Raw genomic sequence first — 26,886 nt, forward strand, 5'->3', positions numbered from 1 at the left:
AACAAAAATGAAACAAAAAAGTGACTTTTTCCTTTACAACCCAAAAATGTAACTATTTTAGCTTGCCATATAGGCAAATAGGAAGGACTAATACTACTAGGAAGGACTCCTTGTCTTAAAATGTTTTTTTTTTGTTTGTTTGTTTGTTTTTAATAACCTTTTTGAGACAAGGTCTCCCTATAGCCACAGCTGTTCTGAAACTGGTTATGTAGACCAGGCTGGCCTCAAACTCAAAGAGATCCTCCTGCTTCTGCCTCCTGAATGCTGGGATTAAAAGTGTGCACCGCCATGCCTAGCACTTAAAAAACAGTCTTACCTTTGAGATTCCAGCACTAGGAAAGTTGACATGAATGAGGACTGATGGGTATGGCAGGACTGATACTGGTTAGTAGTACTACAGTACTATGGGAAAAGTAGAAAATGAATTCAGCTTTGATGGAGTTGATCATCTTCTCCTCCATTTCCCTTGCGGGGAAGGAAACTTCTTTGCCCAAAATAGAAGTGGAGGATACACTCTTAAATCAGTGTCTTATGCCTTTACAGTCTAGCCTTTATAGATTAGTTTCAAAGAAATGAGGGGGAAAGAGCTGGTCGTGGTGGCACCTGTAGTCCCAGCAGAGGCAGGCGATTCTCAGTGCATTCAAGGATAGCCTGGTCTACATAGTGAGTTTCAGGACAGCTGGGGCTATAGAGACCCTGTTTCAAAAAGATGGGGTGGGGTTAGGGGGTGGGGCCAGGGAGAAATGAGGGGGAAGATAATAAAGGGGAAGATTCTCATTCATGTCTCTTAGGTAGGTGGAGATTTTTCAAGAATTTCAAGTGCCACCTCTTTGCTCCTGGTACTTTTTTTTTTAACTTAAAATTTTTTTTTAATTTTATGTGTACGAGTGTAAGTGTGCATGAGTGCCTTCATGTGTATAAGTACATTCATGTTGTACAATGCCTATGGAGGTCAGAAGAAGGCTTCAGATACCCTAGAACTGGAGTTATGGACGGTTGTTAGATGCCATGTGGGTGCTGGGAATTGAACCCGGGTCCTCTGCAACAACAGCCAGTACTCTTAACCACTGAGCCACCTCTCCAGCCCCTAAATTTGTTTACTTTTATGAGTATTTTGCTTGCGTGTATGTATATGTACCATATGCATGCAGTTCCTGCAGAGGCCTAAAGAGGTTGTTGGATTCCCCAGAACTGGAGTTCAGGATTGTTGTTAGTCACCTTGTAGGTGCTGGAAACTAAAGGTTCCTCTGCAAGAGCAGGCAGTGCTCTTAATTGCTAAGCCGCCTCTCCAGCTGCTCCTTTAAAAAACTTTTTAAAGAGTAACTTTATTCTGAATAACAATTTTCTTTCCATAAAATTTTTATGGTAAGGGCCGGATTTAGTAAAATTAGTGAGATTTAGTGAGGTGTGCAATCAGTCATTCTCATAAACTTGTTTTAGAACTTTTTTTTTTTTTTTTTTGTCTTTTTGAGACAGGGTCTCCCTGTAGCCCCAGCTAGCTGGCTTTAAACTCACAGAGATCTACCTGCTTCTGCCTCCCAAGTGGCCTTAACTACTGAGCCATCTCTCCAGCCCTGGTCATTTCATATTAATGTATTTATATTCTACATGGTTTCTTGTGTGTTGCTTTTTAAAATCTGTCGTGTTTTGGTCACATCACCCTACTCACTGGCGTAATATTTTTGTGATTATATGTTGTGATATGTTTCTTTTCACTACTGAATAGTATTCAGTATAGGTTTTTAAACCACATTTTATTTATTCATTCCATCAATTGATTACCATTTGGGTTGTTTTGACTTTGGGCTATTTTAGTATTTTAGCTGATGTGTGTACACTCTGAGCCCAAAAGCTATTGCTAGACTTAAAGCATAAGCAATGTATCTCCATTCTACACAGTAAAACTTCTTGAAAGTTTGTAGTTGTAGAATAGGAATAAGATACTGTTTCTTTGCTTAGATTTTGAGTGGCTGCTTGCTTTGGCTCTGGTTTTGTTTATTGTTCCTGCTCAGCCTGTGTGCAGCTTATATAATTTACCCCTCCAGTCATTTGCTTGTCATTCCCGTGGCTCTTAAAATTGCCCACCATTATTCAAAGTGTTCTGTTCTTTTTGTTCCTGATTTGCTCTTTAGCTTGCCAAATCACTTTTTTGTTCTAATGTTGTACATTTGGAACAGGAAATGGATTAGGTAAATTCTTTCCTCTCTGAATTGTTACTGCCAGGCTTGGTGACTTCTGCCTTTAGGCCAGCCTCTCCTAGAGGCTGAGGCAGAGACAGGTAGATCTCTGTGAATTTGAGGCTATGAAATTGAGGCTGTGAAAATGGCCTACATTTGCAGTTCCAGGCCAGCTAGGACTACATAGTAAGACCCTGTCTTAAAAAAAAAAAAAAGTGCTGCCAGGTGTGTGGTACACACCTTTAGTCCCAGCACTCTGGAGGCAGAGACAGGTGGATCTCTGTGAGTTTGAGGCCAGTTGGGGCTACAAGGAGACTCTGTCTCAAAAAGACGAAAAAAAAGTGCTATAACTTACGTTATTTTTATTTTTACAGTTTGTTACACTATTGTTCATTTATGCAAAGTTTGGATGATTTTTTTTCTTAAAGTATCAGATAGTAAATGTTTTAAGTTTTAAGAGGTATATGGTCTCTAAGTACTAAGCTCTTTCTTGTAGGACAAAGGCCATATGTAAATAGTGTGCTGGGTGTGGTGGTGTATACCTTTAATCCCTGTGTTCTGGAGGCAGAGGAAGCCAGATAGACACTGAATTTGAAATGAGCCTGGTTTGCTGAGCAACTTCCAGGCTAGCCAGGGCCATATAATGAGACCTTATTACTAATTAATTAATTAATAATTAAAAAATAGAATGTGACTGTATTTCTATAAAACATTGTTAAAACAGAAAAAAGTCTCATTGATAGAGTTTTCCAAACTCTGAAATGTTTTTTTCCTGAAAAAAATTTTTAATGTGTATTATGACTGTTTTCCATGCATGTAATAAGTGCACTTGTGCCGTGCATTGCCTGTGGAGGTCAGAAGTAGTCAGAGCCCCTGGAACTGGAATTATGGACGATTGATATCTGCCACATAGATGCTAGAAATCGAACCTGGGTCCTCTGTAAGAACAGCCAGTGCTATTAACCACTGAACCATCTCTCCAACCTCAAACTTTGAAATTTTATGGGATTGTTTTACATGATTTTGGTGGGGAGCAATGCATGTGATTGTGCAGAAACCTAAAAGATTTATTGAGTACAGATTTTTCTCTAATATTCAATGTTTTATATTCCTTTGACTTTCTTTTGTGGCCTTAAGGAAATGAGCTAGAAAACTGAAGGTTAATCTGAGTATTTTCTATAAGAAAGGCAAATCTCTGTCACAGAGTGGGAATAGCAGCCTCAAGAAGAAAGAGAATAAGACCAGCCACAAAACTTAAGAAAAGGAAAGAGACTATCTAGAATTGAGATTTAGATTGGAGGTGAGGAGAGGTCATGATGGGAGGGACCAAGGGAGGTGATATTTTAATAAAAGAGGAATTTTAGACTTGCCACCTCAATAATTGACTAAGTAAAATGAATGGATTTTGGTGAGCCACTTTTCCTGTTTGAACCTTGGTTACATTTTATAAAATGGGGATGTCAGGCTGGAGAGATGGCTCAGAGGTTAAGAGCATTGACGGCTCTTACAGCAGACCCACTACCCACATGGCAACTAACAACCATCCATAACTCCAGTTCTGGGGGATCCAACACCTTCTGATCGCAGGCAATGCATGATAGAAGTGCGCTTACACACATGCTGGCAATACACTCATAAACATAAAATAGAAAAATAATACAATATTTTTAATTCATTTATTTTGGTCTTTTTGAGACAGGGTCTCCCTGTAGTGGAGCTGGCTTGGAACTCACTATGTAGACCAGGCTGATCTTGAACTCACAAAGATCCATATGCCTTTGCCACCCGAGAGTTGAGATTACAGGTGTGCACTACCATGCTTGGCTAAATAAAATATTTTTAAAATGGGACTATCTGGGCTGGAGAGAAGGCTCAGAGGTTAAGAGTACATGTTCTTCAAAGGCGATTCCCAGCACCCACATCAGGCAGCTTGGCTCACAGCAACCTGTAACTCCAGCACTGTACCCACATGCACAAACCCACACATGGGGACACACACACACACACACACACAATTTAAAAGTAATAATGAATTTAAAAATAAGTAAATAAAATGGGAATGTCATGTTTTTTCCTGTCAGGTTAGTGAGAATTATAGATTCTTGAGTTATATGACTGAGCATTGCCCTGGTAATAGTGAACTCCTGTTATTTCTTATCATTTGTTTAACATCTCTCCTCATTAGAAATGTTATTGGTATTTGAAAACTTGAATGGAATGTCTAGTGGGAATTTACTAAAGTATAATCTATTTTTTAAATATTTTATTATTTTAATTTTATATGTATGAGTGTATTGCCTGCATGTATATAACTAGACCCAGGTTGTGTGATGCCCGAGGAGGTCAGAAGAGGCTGTCAGAGTCCCTGGAACTGGAGTTACAAACCATGGTTAGCCACCATGTGGGTGCTGGGAACTGACATGGGTTCCTCTGCAAGAGCAGCCAGTGCTCTCAACCACTGAGCCATCTCTCCAGCCCCTCTATTATAGTTGTCCCAGAGCATTAAAATTATTGTCATTAACATATAGATAAAATTTTTCTAAGGTTTGTTTTGTACCAAGATAAGGTTTCAGATGTTATTCTTTGGGCAACATGATTACTTTGCCTTCCTTTGTTTTAGTTTTAAAAATATTATTTTTATTTTACTGTATGAGTGTATTGCCTGCATATGTGTAAGTGCACCTATGTCATGCAATGCCTGAGGCAGTCAGAAGAAGGTGTTGGAATCCCCTGGAACTGGAACGGACAGTTGTTAGCTGTCATGTGAGTGCTGGGAATTGAACGTGGGCCCTCTGCAAGAGCAGCTAGTGCTTTTAACCTCTGAACCATCTCTCCAGCCCCGGGATTTTCAGATTTTAAGTAGCTGCATAATTATATAGGTAGCAATAGAGGTGTACAGCTTTAAGAAATATTTTATTTATTTTATGTGTCTGAGTTTTTTGCTGTATGTATGTAAGTATACCGTGTGTCTGTACAAGACTTGCAGAGTCCAGAAGATGCTGTCAGATCCCCCTGGAACTGGAGTTACAGATGGTCATTAGCCTCCAGGTGGGTGCTGGGAATCAAACCCAGGTCCTCTGGAAGAACAGCAAATGTTCTTAACTGCAGAGCCATCATTCCAGTTCAAGGCATATAATTTTGATACATATTTGAGCCTATTAATATTTGGCCGCAGCATTTGATTTGCTTCCTCCTCCCCGTGTTTTTTGTTTCTGAGATGGGGTCTTGCTGTATTCCTTGGGCTGGCTTTCAAATTTTTGAGCTAATTGCATTGCTTATTATTGAGAAAAAAAAGCAGCAATACCACATAAAACTGAGACAGGAACAGCTTCCTGTGAGGTTATCATAGTTTGTTAAATACTTCTAGCCTCCTCCATAGGCCATAGCTTATATTATGTAGGTGTCAGCCTCTGTTCCTATGGAACTTCAGTGTGGTAAAATGACTATAACATTTTACGGGTTTTAAAACAGGGACAAAGTAGGCTGGAGGTAAGTACCTGAGTGTGAGAACTGGATACTTAAACAGATAATCATATTTCATATATTCTTCTAGAAGCCATGTGTTTGGTTCCTTATGGCATTGTTGTTGTATTTTTGAAACAGTGTCTTCAGTTCAGGCTGACCTGGAATTCAGGTATAAGCAGCCCATGCTGGCTTTGAACTTACAGCAATTCTCTTGCCTCAGCCACCATGCCCAGTTGCTATGTGTTTCTTATTCAGAAGAATATGATCAGGGGCCTGGAGAGATGGCTCAGTTGGTTAGAGCACTGGCTGCTCTTGCAGAGGACCTGGGTTTGGTTTCCAACACCCACATGGCAGTAATAGTTGTCCATAACTCCAGTTCTAGGGGATCCAGTGCTCTCTTTTGACCTCCACGGATACTGCATGATACATGTGTGCCTACGTACATGTAGGCAATATGCTCATACATATAAAATAAACATAATAAAATATTTTTAAAAAGGACATGATCATGTGTTTTGTCTAGTTTACTTGATTGTCTGTACTCTATTTTATTTAGATGTATGTTAGCTTTGTTTGTACTAGTGTACAGAATACTAATATCAGCTTACTCTTCTTTAAGATTGGAGGAATTGTACATATGGGGACTATATAGGGTAACAAAAGCCCCTCTTCCAACTTTTGTGATAAACCATAGCAAATAATTTTAAGCATTTTCCTGTTAAGCCAGACTCTTTTTTACATTTTTTTTTTTTTTGGTAATTTTTTAATTTGTACAAGTGTTTTGATAGCCGGTATATTTACTGGTGTGTGTAGTGTCCACAGAGCCTGGAAGAGAATGACAAAGCCAGAGCCTTGCCATGTGGGTGCTAGGACTTGAACGCAGGTATTCCAGAAGACAGCAAATGCTCTTAACTCCCTGAGCTGTCTCTGTAGTCCCCCCCCCCTTTTTTTTTTTTTTTTTTACATCTTTTAAGTCATTTTGAGCCTCTTTATTGTTAATAAGCAAGGATTTGCTTTCAAGAGTGTGGAGATGGGTTCATGAAAGTGTGGATTTAATTAAGTAATAGAATTAATTAGTCACAATTGAAATGATTTTTCCTTCCAGCCATGCGGTCAGAGAAGAAACGCCTTAGGAAGCCAAGCAAGTGGCTTCTGGAATATACAGAAGAATATGATCAGATATTTGCTCCAAAGAAAAAACAAAAGAAGGTACAGGAGCAAGTGCATAAGGTATGATTCAACATTTTACATGACTGCAGTTTTCCTTCAGTATCCTGTTTTATCCTTACAAGACAGTTTCCTTAAGTGTTATCTTGTCCATTTAAAAAAAAAAAAATTAGCTTCTAGCGTAGTACTACCATGTATTTTTGATTCAGGAAATATATAAATGAGGCTTCATATTATGTCTATGTATATATATTTTTACCCCTCTTTGCTTTTGAAGAGTATTAAGTACTTAGGAATGTTGATCTGATACAACACTAAGAAACAGATCAAGGGCTGGAGAGATGACTCCTTTTTAGGAATCATCTTTTATAGAGAGTGTACTCCTTTTACAGAGGACCCAAGTTCAGTTCCTAGCCACCCACATCAGGCAAACACAATTGCATGTAACTCTAGCTCCAGTGCCCTCTTCTTTTCTGTCTGGGCATCTGCAGTCACATTCATCTACAGACACATAGACATAATTAAAAATAAAAATAGAATCTTTTTCAAATAAATCATAAGATAAAATACATGTAATTTTATCCTTTTCTTAATGAAGTAAAGTTGGATTTATTACAGAGAGAAAGGTATTTCCAGAGAGAGATTAAAGTGCATCTGATAGAATGAATGTGGGCTTTTCAAAGGGAGAGTTGCTTTATTTTAAAATTTTTTGTTTGTTTTGGTGTGCACTCATTTGTATATGTGAGTGCAGGCAGACAGTTCCCTGAACAGGCCATGGTACACATGCATTGTATGTAACACTGAGAACAACTTCAAGTGTTGGTTCTCACCTTCTACTTTCTTTGAAATGGGGGCCTCTTGTTTTTTTCCACTATATACACCAGGCTAGTTGGTCCAGGAGCTTCCTGGAGTTTTCCCATCTCCAACTCTGATTTGTTTTTACTAGTGCTGGAATTGCAGACTTGTACTACCCTGTTTGGCTTATGTAGGTTTTGGGGAATCAAACTCAAGGTCCTCATGCTTGTGTAGCAAGCACTTTACCCACAGAACCATCTCCCTAGCCAAACTTTTTAAAAATAAGAATATTTTAAGCCAGGTGTGGTGGCACACACCTTTAATCCCGGCACTCCAGAAGCAGAGGCAGGAGGATCTTTGTGAGTTCATGGCCAGGCTGGTCTACACAAGTTCCAGGCCAGCTGGGGCTACAGGGAGACCCTGTCTCAAAAAAAACGAAAAAAAAATTAACATTTTAATTTCTTTATATGTATAAGTGTATCGCCTGCATGTTAAGTGCACTTGTGTTGTGCAATGCCCGAGGAGGTCAGAAGAGGGATCCTTTGGAACTGGAGTTACGGATGGTTATGAGCTCCATGTAGGTGTTGGGAATCAAACCTAGGTCCACTGCTAGAGCAGCCAGTACTCTTAACCACTGACCTGTCTCTCCATTCTCCCGTCCCCCCAGCCAGCCTTTTAAAAAGAAATTACATTTATTTGTGTGTTCGTCTCTATATCGTGTGTGTGTGTGTGTGTGTGTGTGTGTGTGTGTGTGTGTGTGGTCTATAGGTGTGTAAGTGTGTGGATAGGTGCACATGTCAAAGTCAGAAGACAACTTGTTTGAATTATTTCCTGTTTCCAACATGTGGATCCCATGGATCAAACTCAAGTTTGTCATACTTAGCAGCAAAGTTCTTTACTCACTGAACCATCACATCCTCTCCCTCTTGCCAACATTGTTTTAAAAATATATTTTGTTGGGGCTGGAGAGATGGCTCAGTGGTTAAGAACACTGACTGCTCTTGCAGAGGACCCGGGTTCGATTTCCAGCACCCACATGGCGGCTGCAAACCATCCTTCTCCAGTTCCAGGGGAATCCAAAGCCCTCTTCTGACCTCTGCAGCATTGCATGACACGGGTGCACTGACTTACTTACATGCAGGCAATACACTCATACACATAAAATAAAAATAATTTAAAAAAAAAAGATTAAATATTTTGTTGCCAGTCGTGATGTCCCACGCCTTTAATCCCAGCACTCGGAAGGCAGAGGCAGGTGGATCTCTGTAAGTTCAAGGCCAGCCTGGTCTACATGGTGAGTTTCAGGACAGCTGGGGCTACAGGGAGACCCTGTCTCAAAAAGCCCCCCCCGCCCCCCAAATTTTTTTTTTGGTTATTTTTATGTGTATGGATGTAGCGCCTACACTTATATAAGTGCATCCGTATAGTGCAGTGCAGTAGAGGTCAGAAGGCATCAGATCCCCTAGAACTGAAGTTAATGGATGACTGTTAGCTGCCATGTGAGTGCTGCAAATCGAATCTGGGTTCTCTACAAGAGCAGTCAATCAATGATCATAACCGCTGAGCCATCTCTCCAGCCCCCCTCTTGCCAACTTTTAAAACAAATATTATGAGCTGGGCACGGTGGCACATGCCTTTAATCCCGGCACTCAGGAGGCAAAGCAGGCCTGGTCTACATAGTGAGTTCCAGGCCAGCTGGGACTACAGAGAGACCCTTTCTCTAAAAAACTAAATAAATGCCAGCCTAGTCTCTATTAGCAAATCCAGGCCAGCTGCGGCTATAGGGAATCCTTATCTCAAAAAGAGGAGGAGAAAAAAAAAAAAAAAAGAGTAAATAAGTAAATACTAAATTATGTTGCTTTATTCATCTTTAAAATAATTTTTGTTTGGGCTGAAGGACTTCATTTGTAAATTGAAACCATTTTGATTCTTTGTTTTATGATGTACGTCTCACATACTATGCAAGTTTTCTACCATTGAGCTTTATCCCAGTTGTAAAGGCATTTTAACAATACATTACCAAATAATGTACACTTCCAGGAACATCAGAACAGAACCAATTTAGCATATTTATATGTTAATAAAGTGCTAGTTTGTTTAAATTGACATAGAAAATTTCAGGATCTATGTGGTTGCATTCTCATATATGTCACTCAGCTCGTTTATTTCCTGTTTGAACTTAGTAGATGGCCCTCTCTTCATTTTACCCTTTTATGTATTTTGGTTGCAGAGGAATGTCCCCCATTGAGATTTTTTTCATTTCTTCTACTTTTAAATATTTTATTTAATTTTTTTTTGCTTTTTTTGAGACAGGTTCTCCCTGTAGCCCCAGCTGGCTTGGAACTCACTGTGTAGACCAGGCTGCCCTTGAACTCACCAAGATCCACCTGCCTCCTGAGTGCTGGGACAAAACGCACTGCCACGCTCAGCTCTTTTTTTTATTTTATGCGTATTAGTATATTGCCTGCTTGTGTTTAAGTGCATCCGTGTTGTACAATGCCTGTGGAGGTCAGAAGAGGGTGTTAGATCACCTGGAACTGGAGTTACAGGCGATTGTTAGCTGCCATGTGGATGTTGGGAACCAAACCCAGGTCCTCTGCAAGAGCGGTTAGTGCTCTTAACCCCTGAGCCGTCTCTCCAGCCCCTCATGTCTTCTACTTCTAGCTAGCAATCTTTTTTGTTAACTAGACTCTGAATCCTTTAAAAGTAAATAAATGCTTATTTCTTTCACATTAATGACTAATTTTAATTAGGGAGTTGGTAGTTTTAATTGGTAACATTGGGACAAGCTTTCATTTTCTTCATTCTTTGGCTTATCATTATAGAATTTTTATAGTTTCCATGTATCCATCATGTATTTTTTTCTTTTTAAATTATGGTAAAATATGTCACAAACTCTATCATAGTAACTGTTCTGAATGTACAGTTCCATGACATTAAATAAAGCCATGCTATTATGCAACCATCGCTATCATTAACCTGTAGAAGTATTTTATCTTCCTAAACTGAAAATCAGTATTTAGTGACCAGATAATTTCCTTTGCTCTTGTCAGTCCCTGACAACCAGTATTATATTTTTCAACTCTGTGAGTTTGATTCTTTTAGGTGACTCATCATAGTGGAATTGTATAATACTTAATTTTGTGTTTGGCTTATTTCCCTTTGCTACCATAATGTCCTTAAACTTCATGTATGTCATAGCAAGTGTTTGAATCTCATTTGTCTTTAAGTATTTAATCAGTATTATTTTTTAAAATAAATTATAAACACTGTGGCCTTTGTCTTCTGTTTGCTTTTTACTGTGTTTAGGTAAGTTCCCGCTGTGAAGAGGAAAGCCTTCTAGCCCGATGTCGATCTAGTGCTCAGAACAAGCAGGTGGATGAGAATTCTTTGATTTCAACCAAAGACGAGCCTCCAGTTCTTGAAAGAGAGGCTCCATGTTTGGAAGGGCCCTTGGCTCAGTCAGATCTTGTAGGTGGACATGCTGAGTTGCCACAGCTTACCTTGTCTGTACCTGTGGCTCCAGAAGTCTCTCCGCGGCCTGCCCTTGAGTCTGAGGAATTGCTTGTTAAAACACCAGGTAAGGTGGGGATGAGTTCTAAGTATATAAGTAAATATGATTGGATGGAGTAGTAAATTTCTGTGTTTTGTCCTACAACTAAGTTTTTGTTTGTTTTTGAGACAGGTGCTCCCTGCAACCAAGTAGCCTAGAACTCACTGTGTAGACCAGGTTGGCCTCGAACTTACAGAGATTGGCCTCCCCCTGTCTCCTAAGTGCTGAGATTAAAGGCATGCACCATTTTTTATTATGTAGAACAAACTACCTAATTTTGTTCTAGGAAATACCTACAACAGTGACTAATTTGCTATAGCTTCTGGCCACAAGTGAATCTGTGGTAGTCTGAAGAAGACATTTTTAAAAACTGCCTTACTTGCTTTATTTTTCCTTTCATGAATATTGATCAGCTACAAGTAAACAAGCAAGGTAACAGTTTGGGTAGGAGAGCTGCGCACTAGTGGAATAAACCACTTGATACCTTTTTCACCTACTAACTACCTGTTCATTTGTTCCTTGGGCAGCTGCTTAATCTCTAAAATTGTTTCATCATGTATAAACTAGAGATAATTAGGACTGGAGAAACAGATTGTTTAGTAAAGTACTTGCTATACAACCAGGAGGACCTCAGTTTGTTCCCATTCCTCATGTTATAATAATCTAGCATGGTGGTGCATGTTTGTAATCCCATTACTATGGAGGCAGAGACTGGATTCCTGGAGGTTGTCTGGCAGCCTAGCTTAATTGGTGAGCTCCTGGCCACAGTGAGAGACGCTGTCTCAGAAAGCAAAGTGGACAGCTTCTGAGGAGCAGCATGTGAGGTTGACTTCGGGCCTCTACATGCATGTGCACACATGTGCATGTGTACCTGAACACATGCACACACATACACACACACAAAAAAAATCCCACCAGAAATAATAATGTATAATGTTACAGTTGTGAACAAATAGTTAACATCTACTGTGCTTCAGTATCGCTAGTGGTTAATTACAGGTGCTTCTCACTTTATAATTTGTCACCTGGGAAGAAGTAAATCTAAATGTACTATACCTCTCATCTTTTGATTATTGGATATTTCAACTATTTTATTTTTTGCTATGCAAGTGTCTTGTTTTTGGGGAGGGAGGTTGTTTTTTTTTGAGACACCATCTTGCTGTGTAGCCTTGACTGGCCTGGAACTCACTATGTAGACCGGGCGCCACCATGCCCAGATTTTTTTTAAATGTGTATGCGTGTATTGCCTGCATGTAGGTAAATGCACCCATGTCGTGCAATGCCCTTGGAGGTTAGAAGAGGCTGCCGGATCCTCTAGGACTGGAGTTATGGACAGTTGTTAGCTGCCATGTGGGTGCTGGGATTTGAACCTGGGTCTTCTGCAAGAACAACCAGTGTTCTTAACTGGTTCTCTCCAGCTCCTTCAGTGCATTTTTATGTGTAGGACTGTACTCATGAGTGCAAGAGTCTTATAACTCGTGTGTGGAGCAGAGGCCAAAGACAATTCACAGGAGTCAGCCTTTTCCTTCCACCACCTAGGGGTCCCAGGGATTGAACTCAGGTCATTAGTCTTGGCATTAAGTGCCTTTATATACTGAATCATCATGTTGGACCCCTAAAAGATTTTATTTTTATTTTTGTCATCTTTTTAAGCAGGGTCTCCCTGTAGCCCCAGCTGTCCTGGAACTCACTATGTAGACCAGGGTGGCCTTGAACTCACAGAGATCTGCCTGCCTCCGCCTCCCAAGTGCTGGGATCAAAGGCCTGCGCTACCATGCCCAGCTGTTCCTCAGCCTCTTAAGCACTGGGAGCCAATGGGTAGTATATCATATTTAACTCTCTGATGTAGGTTTTTTTTTTTTTTTGGTTTCCCTATAGCCCCAGCTGGCCTGGAACTCACTATGTAGACCAGGGTGGACTTGAACTCACAGAGATCTGCCTGCCTCTGCCTCCCAAGTGCTGGGATCAAAGGTGTGCATCACCACACCCCGCCTGATGTAGTTTTTAAGAGCAGTCTTTTACAGTACTTAGGTATCTTTATACTTAACTTATATACACTTTTAGGGACAGAATAAATATTATAGTCCTGATCCATTTAAGCCCAGAAACCTGGCTCTGCTTTGTTTTTCCATCCTTTGGTTTTACCACCAATTAATTGTTGTAAATGCAGTTTAGTGCTTTTGATTTTGCCTTTATTCTGTGATTTACACACTCTCTCTCTCTCTCTCTCTCTCTCTCTCTCTCTCTCTCTCTCTCTCTCTTTCTCTCTCTATTATCTTTACATTTAGTTTGTATCTTAATTTAGAACTATTTTTTTCAGCTGGGCATTTTGTCACACGCCTTTAATCCCAGCATTCTGGTGGCAGGGGCAGGCTAATCTCTGGGAGACCTGAGGGCAGCCTGGTCTACATAGTGAGTTCCAATCTAGCTGAGGCTACAGGGAGACCCTGTATCAAAAAGACCCTCCCCCCCAAAAATTCTTTTCATTAAAATAAATTTATTTCCATTTTGCCTTTCTTTATAACATGAAAAAAAAAAATGCAAGCAAGATTGTTACTCTTTGTATTATACAATTTTAGTTTTTCAAAGTTAGCTTGTTTTCAATTTGTCATCTAAGGAAAATTATGTGCATTTCAGGAAATTATGAAAGTAAGCGTCAAAGGAAACCAACTAAGAAACTTCTTGAATCCAATGATTTAGACCCTGGATTTATGCCTAAGAAGGGAGATCTTGGCTTTTCTAGAAAGGTATGTTGTTTTTGTCAATTGTAAAATATGTGATTTATTTAAAAAACAATATGTTTGGCCAGGCGTGGTGGTGCACGCCCAGCACTTGGGAGGCCGAGGCAGGCGGATCTCTGTGAGTTTGAGGCCAGCCTGGTCTACATAGTGAGTTCCAGGAAAGCTGGGGCTACAGGGAGACCCTGTCTCAAAAAGCCCCCCCCCCACAAAAACCCTTCTTTAGTAGTAGTTGTATCATTGATGTACATTTAGAGTCATCCTTTCTTGTTTGTGGTTTCATGAACTTTCCATAGTTCCAAGTAATATTAAATACAAATTACAGAAGTACAGAAGAATAGTGTGTGATATAGTATCGTGTCATTCATGTGACTCATTCCTTTGTCCAGGCTTTCCACCCTTGTAGCTATATATGTTATTGAATCAGCTGTCATGATATCACAGTGCTTGTGTTCAAGTAACCCTTATTTGACTTAATAATAATTTCAAAGAGTAGGCAAAGTGATACTGGCCAATTGGATTAAAAAAAAAATTGGTATGTTCTTCAAGTGTAAAGGTAAATGTTCTTGAGATAATAAGAAAAAAAATATATGTTGATCGTACTGAGAAATACATTAAAAATGATTATAAAATTATTAAGAATCATTATTAAGACATTTGTCTAGCTTTCAATGTCACATCTAAAAATAGAAGTCACAATCCAAATATGTGATAAAGTGCTCAGTTAAAATGGAAAAGACCATAGCATTTTTGTTTTGTTTTGTTTTGTTTGTTTGTTTGTCTTTTTGAGACAGGATCTCCCTGTAGCCCTAGCTGTCCTGGAACTCACTATGTAGATTAGGCTGGCTTCGAACTCACAAAGATCTACCTGCTCTGCCTCCCAAGTGCTGGGATTAAAGGCATGTACCACCATGCCCAGCATAGACCATTGCATTTGTGAGTGGAAGACATGAATCAGAAAATATGTTCTTTCCAGCTGATGGCATGGTGGTGTGCCCCAAAGAATTGAGCTATTATAAAAACTTAGTAACATGAAAGTGTTTTTATGAGCAAAGTAGAGTTACACAGATTCAGGAATATGTTTGAACTGAAATATCTAAAAGTTGCTGGAGAGGCGGTATCTGCCTATGAGAAAGCTGGTGCCACATCTCCAGCAATGTGGGAGAAGTTGATTAAGGAGAAGTGACACTCTAAAGCAAGTCTTCTTTGCGATGAAAATGTGCCTTCTTAGAGGAGAATGTGCAGTAAAAAACATATAATATTTCAAAGGAGGGACCAGGGCATAAAACGTGGGTAGACAAATGGAATCTGGTGTGTAAAGTGCAGTAAGATATTTTAAGATAGAGCAAGTGCAGCAGTATTCACATAACATTACAGTACATGATAATTTTGCCATTTTACTATTAGTTATCAGTATTTTACTGTGCCTAATTTAAAAATTAGACTTTATCATATGTTATATATAAGTAGGAGAAAATAGTATTTATAGTAATTCTTATTTTGAAACATACAAAAGTGTTCAAATATTTCTGTTATTGGTAAGATGGGCAGGGGCCTGGTTGTATCTGTCTGAGAGCCTATATTTAAAACAGTTGCAATTACATAACCTTAATGTGAACTGGCTTCAGGTTTTTTTTTTTTTCTTCTATTTTCCTTCTGACAGTACTGAGGATTAAACCTAGGGCCTCACATATGGTTAACATACATTCTTGAGTTATATTTCTAGTCCTCTTCTTACCTTTGAGACAGGGTGTCACTAAATTGCCTAGACCGGCCTTGCATTCACTTGATCACAATGGCTATTCTTGAATTTGAGATCCTCTTACCTCAGATTCCCTGGAGCTTTTATTATAGGCCTGTACAGGTCAAGCTTTAGATTGTCTTTTTAAGAGAAAAAAATTTAACATGCTTTATTATTACAATAAAGCTTGTACATATATTTATTTTATATTTACTTATTTTTAGACAGGTTTTTACACAAGCCTCATCTGGCCGGGAACTCACTATATAGCCTAGGCTGAAAACCTCTTACCTTCATTCTGTATTACTTATCTTGAGCTACTAGTCTATTCTTATACTGTTACTTTTTCTGTAACATCTCAGCCATTACCTAGCTCTGTTGTAATTTCTTAAAATATTTGAGTTTATGGTTTTGCACTTAGAGATGTGCATTTGAATCACAACAAATCCAGCATCGATTAGAAAATTAATTCTGTAATAGAAAAATAGCTTCAGAAAATTTGCTGGAGAGATGGCTCAGTGGGTAAAGGCACTTAATTGCTAAGCCTAATGATCTGTGGAAGGAAGGAAACATGCATGTTGTCCTTTGAGCTATACACAGGCCCACTGTGGCATGCATGTCCCCATTCCCTATAGCACACAATAAAGAAATGTAAAAAATATATATAGAGAGAATTTTTTTTTTTTTTTAGGGTGTGGTGTAGAGACAGAGGCAGGTAGATCTCTGTGAGATCAAGGCCAGCCGGGTCTATGTAGTAAGATAAACAGCTGGGGCTACAGGGAGAACCTGTTTTTTGTTTTGTTTTGTTTCTCTAGATATTTTATTATTTTTATTTTTTAAAATTTTATTTATTTTTATTTTATGTGTATGAGTGTATTGCCTGCATGTATGTGAGTGCACCTGTGTTGTGTAATGCCACATTGGAGTCCCCTGGAACTGGAGTTAAGGACGGTTCATAGCTGCCATGTAGGTGTTGGGAATCAAACCCTGGTCCTCTGCAAGAGCAGTTAGTGCTCTTAACTGCTGAGCCATTTCTCCAGCTCCTTATTTTTATTTTATGTGCATGAGTGTGTTGCTTGCACATGTGTAAGTGCGCTGGTATCATGCAGTGCCCATGGAGGCCACAAGAGGGTATCAAATCCCCTGGAACTGGAGTTAGGGACAGTTGTTAGCTGCTGTGTGAGTGTTCAGTTCTCTGCAAGAGCAGCCAGTGCTCTTAACCACTGAGCCATCTCTCCAGTCCCCGCCCCCCCCCCCCTTTTTTTTTTTTTTTTTTTTTAAGAACAAGAAGAGAAGTTTTGAAAAGATGGGGCTGGAGAAATGGCTCAGAGCATAGCGCTGGCTGGCAGAGGACCTGGTTTTGGTTCCTAGCACCCCACAGGATAGCAAACAGCTATCCTTAACTGGATCTGCTGCTCTCTTCTGGTCTTTATGGACATTGCACACACATGGTATGTCACAGGTTGGTGACCACAATTCAAGCCTGAAGTGCTTGAGGGCCCCAAGGTATAGGTGCAGAAGAAATCAGGACTCAGGGGATGCAGTGGAGTGTGAACCAGTGCATGCTTTATTCTAAGAATCAGCCTTATTTATAGTACAACAAGAGGAAGAGAAATGTTCTACTCAGACCAAATGATCTCATTCTGACATTTGTAGTACCTCCCTGACCTTTACAATATCTTCAGGTTCCCAGGGCTCAGCCCTGTTTGGGATCTTATATATCTTTGTAGCTTTATTATGTACCTTTAATCAGGTACAAGGAACAGTCGGTCATATGATAAGAATAACTGCAGAAGAACATCCAAGTTCTCAGGGAACTGAAGTTTCCCGGTCCAGGTCTGAGTTTATTTCAGGTCAGAACTTATTCTGAATGTACACCAGATCAGAGCTTGAGCCTTCACAATTCCCCTTTATTTTTTATAACATCAGATCAGGTTATAATTCTGGACAGAAAGACCATGCCTGTCTTAGGTTGTCTTCCGCAAGAGCAAAGTCTTACCCGTCATTGGTATGCAGTTTCCGTCAACTATGCCCTGTCTTAGGTTGACTTTCTCCAAGAAGATCTTACCCGTCTTTGACTACCGGCCTTTGTCAAAATAGCATTGATTTGCCATAAAGATTTCATAAACATAAAAGGGAACTAAACCATTTACAACGGAAGTGATTCCCTATTATTTTCAGCCTTCATTTTTTCATTGTGATAATGCAAAGCGGTAACTAATGTTTCAGTAGACTGCTTATTAGTAAGGCGAGATACGATTCCAAGAACACATCGATACCTGATAAACATTACACATAAGAGTATTATAAAAGTAACAGCTGAAGATCCAAGACTATGCGAAACTTTGCCACCATCCTCGAGGATCAAGACCAGAAAGGGTATTAGCTAAAGTAATTGCTACTTGATCAACAGAACTTGTAGAAGGTATTTCTTCCGAAAATATCTCATAAATCTCTTCCTGTAATTGTATTTCATTAAAGGTTACATTATCCATTTTACCTTGAATATACAATTCTGTATTTTCCCATTCATACTTAGAATCATTATATTTATATGGGATAATACAAATTTGAGAAGAATTCCAATCACATACATACTGCATCGTTTTTTGTAATTCCAATAACTTATTTTCCAGCCAATGTAACCCCCCTTGTAAAGCCACAATTTCTTCTTGTAGTTGTGAGTTAATCTGAGCCTGACGTGTCCAAAGCTTATGAGAATCATCATGCCACTGTTCAATAAAGTCTTGCGTTTGAACAGACTTCTGAAGTGCCACACCAGCAGTAGTAGCAGTAGCAGCTAAAGCGATAAGTCCCAAAATAGCAGCAACAATCAAGCCAGTCATACGTTTGCCTCGTCGTAACAGTCTTTTGAAAAATTGCATAATTAATCCTTGAACAGGACTGTTTTCCCAGGGATGATGCATCTTCGCTGGAATCCATAAAGAATTTCGTTGAGTTAAAATCATAACTGATTCAAAAGATTGATTAAACAATATAGAGTTATTAAGACAAGTATATAAACGACAATTTTGACAAGTTAACTTCATTCCCTGTATGATTATAGGTCCTATTAATATTACTAAAGGGAAATGTACACGAGCATAACATTATAACTTCATTCCCTGTATGATTATAGGTCCTATTAATATTACTAAAGGGAAATGTACACAAGCCATAAAATTATAGGTTTTAACCTTAAAAAAATTGTAAAATGCAGAAGAAGACTTAGTACCAGCATAAGTATCATTTAGAATATCCACAGGCTTAAGAGCAGCTAATAATTTCCATACATTCAATTGAGGACAATATAATCTTGATCCTATTCTCATCTGAGGTCGAGGATTAGCTATTCCTCCATCCACCCAAGCCATAAGTCTATCATTCATTATATGATTATTCATGGGAACAGCAATCCAAGTATGATTTTGAGACCTATAACTTTTCCCTTTCATCCCTCTACAATTTTGCCATACCAAAGGTTTATAGTCCTTTATCCGATTATAAGAAAAACCTTCACATTCTAACAAAACTGGGGCATCTGTGTCCTCATATTCTGTCCAATCAGGACCTACAGACTTAGCCGAGAAGCACACCATACGTGCACGACTCCCATCCCAAGTACCTCCAGGAACAATCCAGTTTTACTGTCTTATAGGATAACAAGGAGGAAATCCAAAGCACATAATATCAGGAGACACAAATTGAGTATAATTAAAAAAAGTCCCTTCTTCATTAGGATAATCTGGCTGACCTGTTCCATAAGGTGGAGATAACACATTCATAGGAAAAGTTGTAACTACTATGATAGGTTCCTTCCGAGTATAAGGACGAAGAAGAGGGGGATTAGGTACATGAGCCCAATATATTACCTCAGCTTCAACGGCAGAAGGGCAAATAATCAAAGTGCACATAGCTAGAAATAGATGTTCTGGGGTAAACTCCTTTCCTGCATTCCGAACCACAGACCAAGCCTTAGAAAGCAAGGCGTTCATTTGACCCCAAGTGGGAGATGATAACCTTTCCTGATGATGTCGCCATTTGGAGTGACATCTCTCGATCCTTGCGCCGCACCACCGTCTTCATTGGTCGGAGTCTGCAAACGGATCCATCGGCCAGGATGCCAGAAGGAGACTCCATTTCCTGTAGAGACAAAACCATACCCTTTGCCTGGAATCAATAATTTTCCTGGTATCCAATCTTGAGATTCTCCTGGCTTAATCCAGACTTCCACTGGATCAGGTGGGAGTGATGATTCCTGTAAAAAATGCTTATCTGCACGAGATAAAACTTCTCCTTGGGGGAGATTTAGGAAGTTGATAATAAACAATATTTCATATATTAATAACTTATAATTCCTCCGTCCTAAGGTTCTAAATTCCTCATAATCTGGTGTATAATTCCTTCCTTTTAATTTTTTAATATACATTTTAATATATCCATTAGTTCGTTCTATTATAGCTTGTCCTTGAGGATTATATTCAATTCCAGTTATGTGATTAATCTAATGGAATTCCAGAAATTTTCTAAATCACCTGCTGGTATAAGCAGGAGCATTATCTGTTTTAAGGGTGTTTGGAATTCCCATAACAGCAAAACAGGCCAACAAATGTTCAATACTATTGTTGGTAGTTTCTCCAGTAAGAGGAGTAGCCCAAACAAACTTAGAATAAGTATCTATAGTAACATATAAATATTGCAACCGTCCGAAAGCAGGCACATGAGTGACATCCATTTGCCAAAAATCATTAGGCTGTTGACCACGAGGATTAACTCCAGTGGGCGGTGTTCGAAGATGTCAAGGTCTGAGGAAATTTAACCTTCCAAAAGCAGGTACATGAGTAACATCCATTTGCCATAAATCATTAGGCTGTTGACCACGAGGATTAACTCCAGTAGGCAATGTTCGAAGATGTAAAGGGCGACACACTGAACAGCGTCTAATAATTTGTTGTGCTTGTCTATATGGTATTTTATAATAATTATGTAAAAATCCAGCGTTAGTGTGTCTAGCATCATGATCAGCTTGTGCATCAACAAAAGAGACAAAAAGATCAGCTTTAGCGTTGCCTTCTGTAAGTGGTCCTGGAAGATTACTATGAGAACGTATATGCATAACATACAAAGGATTGACACATTGCCTTAGTAATTGTTTTTCAGAAGTAAAGAGAGTATCCAATGGTGCTTTAACCTGAGAAATTACTGCAGAAAAAATATTCTTCAGTACATAACTAACGTATGCTGAATCAGTAATTAAATTACAAGCTTGAGGAAAATATTGAAGAGCATATACAGCTGCTTGCAATTCATTTTGCTGTGCTGAAGTATAAGGTGTAAAGAAAACTTTATATAAGTGATCATGCACCCAAAAAGCACACCTTCCTGATTTTGTTCCATCAATAAAAACAGTAATTGCATTAGCAATAGGTACTCAGCTATAATTGGATTCACTACGAAAGGATGAGTTTGAAGAAACTGCCAAAAAGCACCAGCAGGTTTATTATAATGTATTAATCCTACAAAGTCTGCTAAGGCTATTTGTAATGCGTCAGTTCTTGCAAACAAGAACTGAAAATAATCTTGAGGTACAGAAATATAAATATCATGTATATCTGTTCCACTTATAGCAATACTCCTATTACAACCTTGCATAATTAATGTAGCAAGCAATTCCTCATATTTAATGATCGTTTTTGGAAACGTGTGTTTAGTATTTATCCATTCTAAAAGATTCTCATCTTGAGCTAACACGGCAGTAGGATAATGAAGAGTAGATAGAATAATCTAATCAATAGGTTTACCAATGTCTACTCATTCTAGAAATTTATGTTTTATAGCAAATTCAACATATTCCAGCTCGTGCTTTGCTAATTGTGTTAATTCTCTAGGACTATCAAGGGCAGGATCACCCTGAAGAGTTTGAAATAAATTGTGTAACTTATGAGTACGAATACCAAGTACAGGGCGAAGCCAATTAATATCCCCTAAAAGTCTTTGAAAATCATTTAAGGTTTTTAAATTCTCTAATCGAATTTTTGCCAACTGTGGATATATATGTTGCCATTTTAAAACATACCCTAAATAGTGATAAGGCTTCGTCTCTTTGTATCTTATCCTCTGCTATAATTAATCCATACTCAGCAAGATGTCTAGTAACTATAGATAGCAAACTATTTAATAATTGATCATCTTTAGTAGCAAATAAAATATCATCCATATAATGTATAATCATTATAGAAGGAAATTGTTTACGTAAATCCAATAGAGCTTGAGCAACATACATCTGACATATAGTTGGAGAATTCATCATACCCTGAGGCAACACTTTCCAATGAAATAACCTACGATGAGGTCCTTGTAGATTAACATAAGGTAAAGAAAAAGCAAATCTTGGACAATCATCTTTATGTAAAGGAATAGTGAAGAAACAATCTTGCAAATCTATAATAAGTAACTTCCAATCTCTAGGAATCATACTAGGTTGAGGTAACCCTGGCTGCAATGCTCCCATAGGATGCATTGAAGCATTAACAGCTCGCAAATCAGTGAGCAATTGCCATTTTCCTGATTTCTTTTTGATGACAAAGGCGAATTCCATGGCGATACTGAAGGCTCAATGTGGCCTTTTTCTAGTTGTTCATTAACCAGATGCTCAGCTGCTTGCAGCTTTTCTTTTGATAAAGGCCATTGCTTGATCCAAATTGGCTGAGAAGATTTCCATTATATCTTTATAGGAGATCTATTTGACATTATCTACAAAGACATTAAAATTATGGAACTACCAAATAAGCTCCCCATTGTTCTAATACATCTCTACCTATAATATTCACCGGAAGTTCTAGTACATAAGGTTTAACAACAGCCATTTGTCCATCTATACTAGAAATTGTTTTATATTCCACACTAACTTTAACTACTGATACTGGCCAAGCTGCAACTCCTTTTATATCACACTTCATCATCTGAGTAGTCCAATTAGATGGCCAATCATCTGTTTTAATAATAGTAATATCAGAGCCAGTATCAATCAAACCTTTAAAATATCTATCTTGAATTTTGAAATTAATATGAGGCTGTTGTGTTTGCAGCAGCATAGCTCAATTAACTAAAACAGGATTGTACTTCCAAATCCTCCAATCCGCTTTTTAGAAGAGGATTCGATAGGTATAAAAAGAAGAAGAATCAACTGAGCAATCTTATCCCCTATTGTAATAGAATATGAGCTACTGGTAGTAATCAAAATTTGAATTTCACCTACAAAATCAGAATCAATTACTCCTGGTCTTACTATAATCCCCCTTAGCTGTTAAACTTGATCACCCAATTAACAACCCCCAAGTTCCTATAGGCAATGGACCATAAATACCCGTAGGTATTTTATAAGGAACAGTGGAGGGTGTCAGTGTTATAGTTATGGCTGGGGGAAGATCCATGGCTGCACTGCTGGTGGTTGCTGGGTTGAGGGAAAAGATGGTTGGGTGCCCCCGATGGTTTGTGAGGGGCCTCGGGGAAGGCCCCGAACCTCGTTTCCCGAGCGCTGTTGTCGAGAGTCATTGGCACAGGCTGATTATTTCCTAAAAGATTGCCATCAACATCTGTCTTGGATCTACAGTCTTTAGCCCAATGCACACCACAACGACAACGGGGACATTTGCCAGGTGGCCGGGACGGTGCCTTAGGGCACTGCCGCCGCACATGGCCCTCAGTACCACAACTAAAACATTTTACTTTTGATTAAACTGCCCCTCTTTACGGATTTATAAAGTTGCCAAAGCTTGAGCAAAAAGTTGCATTTTTCTAGTTTCAGATTGAATATTACGACAGGCTCGAGCATATCCCATAACATCACCTGTCTCTTTTATAGGTAAAATAGCTCTTTGGCAATCCTCATTTGCATTTTCATAAGCCATGATTTTTATTATTGCTTCTTGTGCAGCAACCCCAGGCACAGAACGCTCTACACCCTTTTGAAGGTGAGCCAAAAATTCTACATATGGCTCCTGAGATCCCTGAACAATTTTAAGCCATGGACCATACTTTTCTCCCTCAGGTTGCATACGATCCCAAGCTTTAAGGCAGATCTCCTGAAGCTGAGCATGTATAGCTTCAGGTACATTAACCTGCTGAGGAGGCAAATCATATGCTCCTGTTCCTGTTAGCATAGGATAAGTAATAGCTCTAATTTGTGGACCAGTAGAAGCAGCATTATCTCTCGCTAGGGAGGCAGCAAGGTCATAATACCACATAGTCCACTGAATATACTCTGATGGCCTGGATAACTGGAAATGCAATTTTTGGCATCATAATTTCAGAATCAGAAGTTTGCACCAATAATTTTGCAAGAGCTGCTGTTATACCCAATCTTCGTTTAGGTTTCACTTTTATTTTGGGTTTCATTACAACCAATTTTTTAAGTTTCATTCTCAGCTGTCGAGCCATAACTGAGTCCTCATCCAAATCTAATGAGTCCTCCGTGTCATCTGGATACAAGAGGCTTGGGGCTGGAGGTAAAAGCTCGTTCCTTACAGAACTGTTTACAGAGGGCTCTGAAGAAGTAGCCACTTGAATCTCCTTAGCAACTTTATTCTTTAATTCCTCAGGAACATCATAGAGGTTAACTGCCTCAGTGGAAGTACAAAAAACTTGCGTTGGGGACAAACTATTCGGGCCTTGATTAATTAAGATAATAGCAGTTCTGATAAGTGCCCACACAGACCAAAAATCAAGTGGTATTGTTTCTCCTGTCTGAAATGCCTTTTCCACATTTATTCTGACTCTGTCCCATACGTCCAAATCTAAAGTTCCTGTATCAGGAAACCATGAATTAAACTCTACAACTATTTGCACACAATTATCTATCTGTTTTTTAGAGACTTGTCGGCTGCCAACCTGGTACCAGCCGGTCAACTTATCCATCACCTCCTTTTTACTTTTACTTACTTGGCCAAGACTCTGCCACCTCCTCTGGGTGACTTGTACTTACCTGCAACTCTATCCTGAGCACCTTCTTTGAGTACAATGTCAGGGGTCCCTGTTCGGGCGCCAGCTGTCACAGGTCGGTGACCACAATTCAAGCCTGAAGTGCTTGGGGGCCCCGAGGTATAGGTGCAGAAGAAATCAGGATGCAGGGGATGCAGTGGAGTGTGAACCAATGCATGCTTTATTCTAAGAATCAACCTTATTTATAGTACAACAAGAGGAAGAGAAATGTTCTACTCAGGCCAAATGATCTTATTCTGACATTTGTTGTACCTCCCTGACCTTTACAATATCTTCAGGTTCCCAGGGCTCAGCCCTGTTTGGGATCTTATATATCTTTGTAGCTTTATTATGTACCTTTAATCAGGTACAAGGAACAGTCGGTCTTATGATAAGAATAACTGCAGAAGAACATCCAAGTTCTCAGGGAACTGAAGTTTCCCGGTCCAGGTCTGAGTTTATTTCAGGTCAGAACTTATTCTGAATTTTCTTCAGATCAGAGCTCGGGCCTTCACAATGGTACACTACATTCATGCAGCGAAAATACTCAAACATTAAAAAACAAAAACAAAAAAAACCCCCGCAAAATATTTAAAAAATTCTTTGAAAAGAACAAATACAGAATATTAGCAACATCTCTTTTTTGACATTTAGTCTCATTTATCCTTGTATAAATACGTAGGAATGGAATAGCTGGCTCGTTTAAAAAAAATTTTTTTTTTTGTCTTTTTGAGACGGCTTCTCCTTGTAGACCAGGCTGGCCTTGAACTCACAAAGATCCGCCTGTCTCTGCCTTCCAAGTGCTTGGATTAAAGGCATGTGCCACCATGCGTAGCTCATTTAAATTTTTTTAAAAATTATTTTTATTTTATGTATGAGTGTTTGATCTACATGTATGTGAGTGCACCTGTGAATGCAATACCCTCAGAGGCCAGAAGAGGGCATCAGATCCCCTGGAACTGGAGTTGTTATAATGGTTGCTAGCTGCCATGTGTGTGTGCTGGGAATCAAACCTGGGTCCTCTGGAATGACAGCAAGTGTTTCTTAACCACTGAACCGTCTCTCCAGTCCCTCATTTAAATTTTTAAGAAACAACCAAACTGTTTAGGGTTTTTGCCACTTTATACTCTCCACTGTCTTTTTAAAATTTATCCATGATTATTAAATCCTATCATTTTATTTTGTGTTTCCCTAGTGATCAATTCTTTAGTATGTGCTTATTCGCCATTCCTAGTTCTTTGTGAACCGACTACTGAAGTATGATTTATAAAATGGATGGTGTGTGCTTGTGTGTGGTTGTTACACACATATGGAGGCCAGAGAAGAATGTCAGATATCTTCTTCTATTCCTTTCTGCCTCACTCCCTTGAAACGGTGTCTCTCACTCAACTGTAAGCTTGTCATTTTTGCTAAGCTGGTTGGCCATCAAGCTCCCACTATCCTCCTGTCTCTAATCCCCAATATTGAGGTTATAGGATTGTGCAGCCACACCTTGCTTTTTTCACATGGGTCCTGGGATTCCAACTCAGCTTGTCATGCTTACATAGCAAGTCCTCTTACCCATTAAATCATACCCCTCCCCCAGCATTTGCTTATACTTTTGTTTAGTCAGTTTCTCTTTTTGTGCTTGATTTTTTTTTTTTTTTTTTTGAGACAGGCTCTCATGAAACTTGCTATGTAGACCAGACTGTCCTTGAAGTCACAGACATCTGCCTGCCTCTGTCTCCCAAGGGATGGGCTTAAAGGCACACACTACTAACCCAGCTGTGCTTTATATATTGTAGATACCCATTGTTTTAATATGTGTGTGTGAGAGAGAGCGAGAGAGAGAGCATGTTTACTCATATGCCATGGTACATATGTGGAGGTGAGAGACAATTTATGGGAGTTGGTTCTTTCCTTCTACCATGCGAGTCTCAAGCATTGAATTCAGGTGGTTAGGCTTGGAGGCCAGTGCCTTTACTTGTTGAACCATCTCGCCAGCCTTGAGATACACCTTTTGTCAGATGTATACTAGAAATATTTTTTCCCATCCTAAGGTTTTCCTATTAATTTTCTCAGTGATGTCTTCTCATAAGAAGATAAATTTAAATGTTACCGGTATGTAGACCAGGCAGGCCTTGAACTTACAGAGCTCTAATTGCCTCTGCCTCCAGAGTACTGGGATTAAAGGTTTATGCCATCAAACCTGGCTCATTTTCTCTTTCTGATCAATAGCTTTATATTCCTTATTTGAGAAATCATTTCCAACATTGTGGACACAACAAAGAA

At 39.1% G+C, this 26,886-nt stretch overlaps 1 protein-coding gene across 9 annotated transcripts in view; it reads left to right on the forward strand.

Moving 5' to 3' along the window:
* Nsd1 (nuclear receptor binding SET domain protein 1) overlaps window positions 1–26,886 on the forward strand; it is a 171,221-nt gene that overhangs the window by 56,357 nt on the left and 87,978 nt on the right. For all 9 annotated transcript variants that reach the window (XM_029562424.1, XM_017797582.2, XM_029562430.1 and 6 more), the window contains 3 exons: window positions 6,748–6,872; window positions 10,914–11,184; window positions 13,795–13,904. In XM_029562424.1, the coding sequence (XP_029418284.1) occupies window positions 6,748–6,872; window positions 10,914–11,184; window positions 13,795–13,904 (506 nt within the window). The remainder of the gene's footprint in view (window positions 1–6,747; window positions 6,873–10,913; window positions 11,185–13,794; window positions 13,905–26,886) is intronic.

This window comes from Nannospalax galili, unplaced genomic scaffold, assembly GCF_000622305.1.
Source record: "Nannospalax galili isolate Female #2095 unplaced genomic scaffold, S.galili_v1.0 scaffold1115, whole genome shotgun sequence".
In the NCBI taxonomy this organism is placed as follows: Eukaryota; Metazoa; Chordata; class Mammalia; order Rodentia; family Spalacidae; genus Nannospalax; species Nannospalax galili.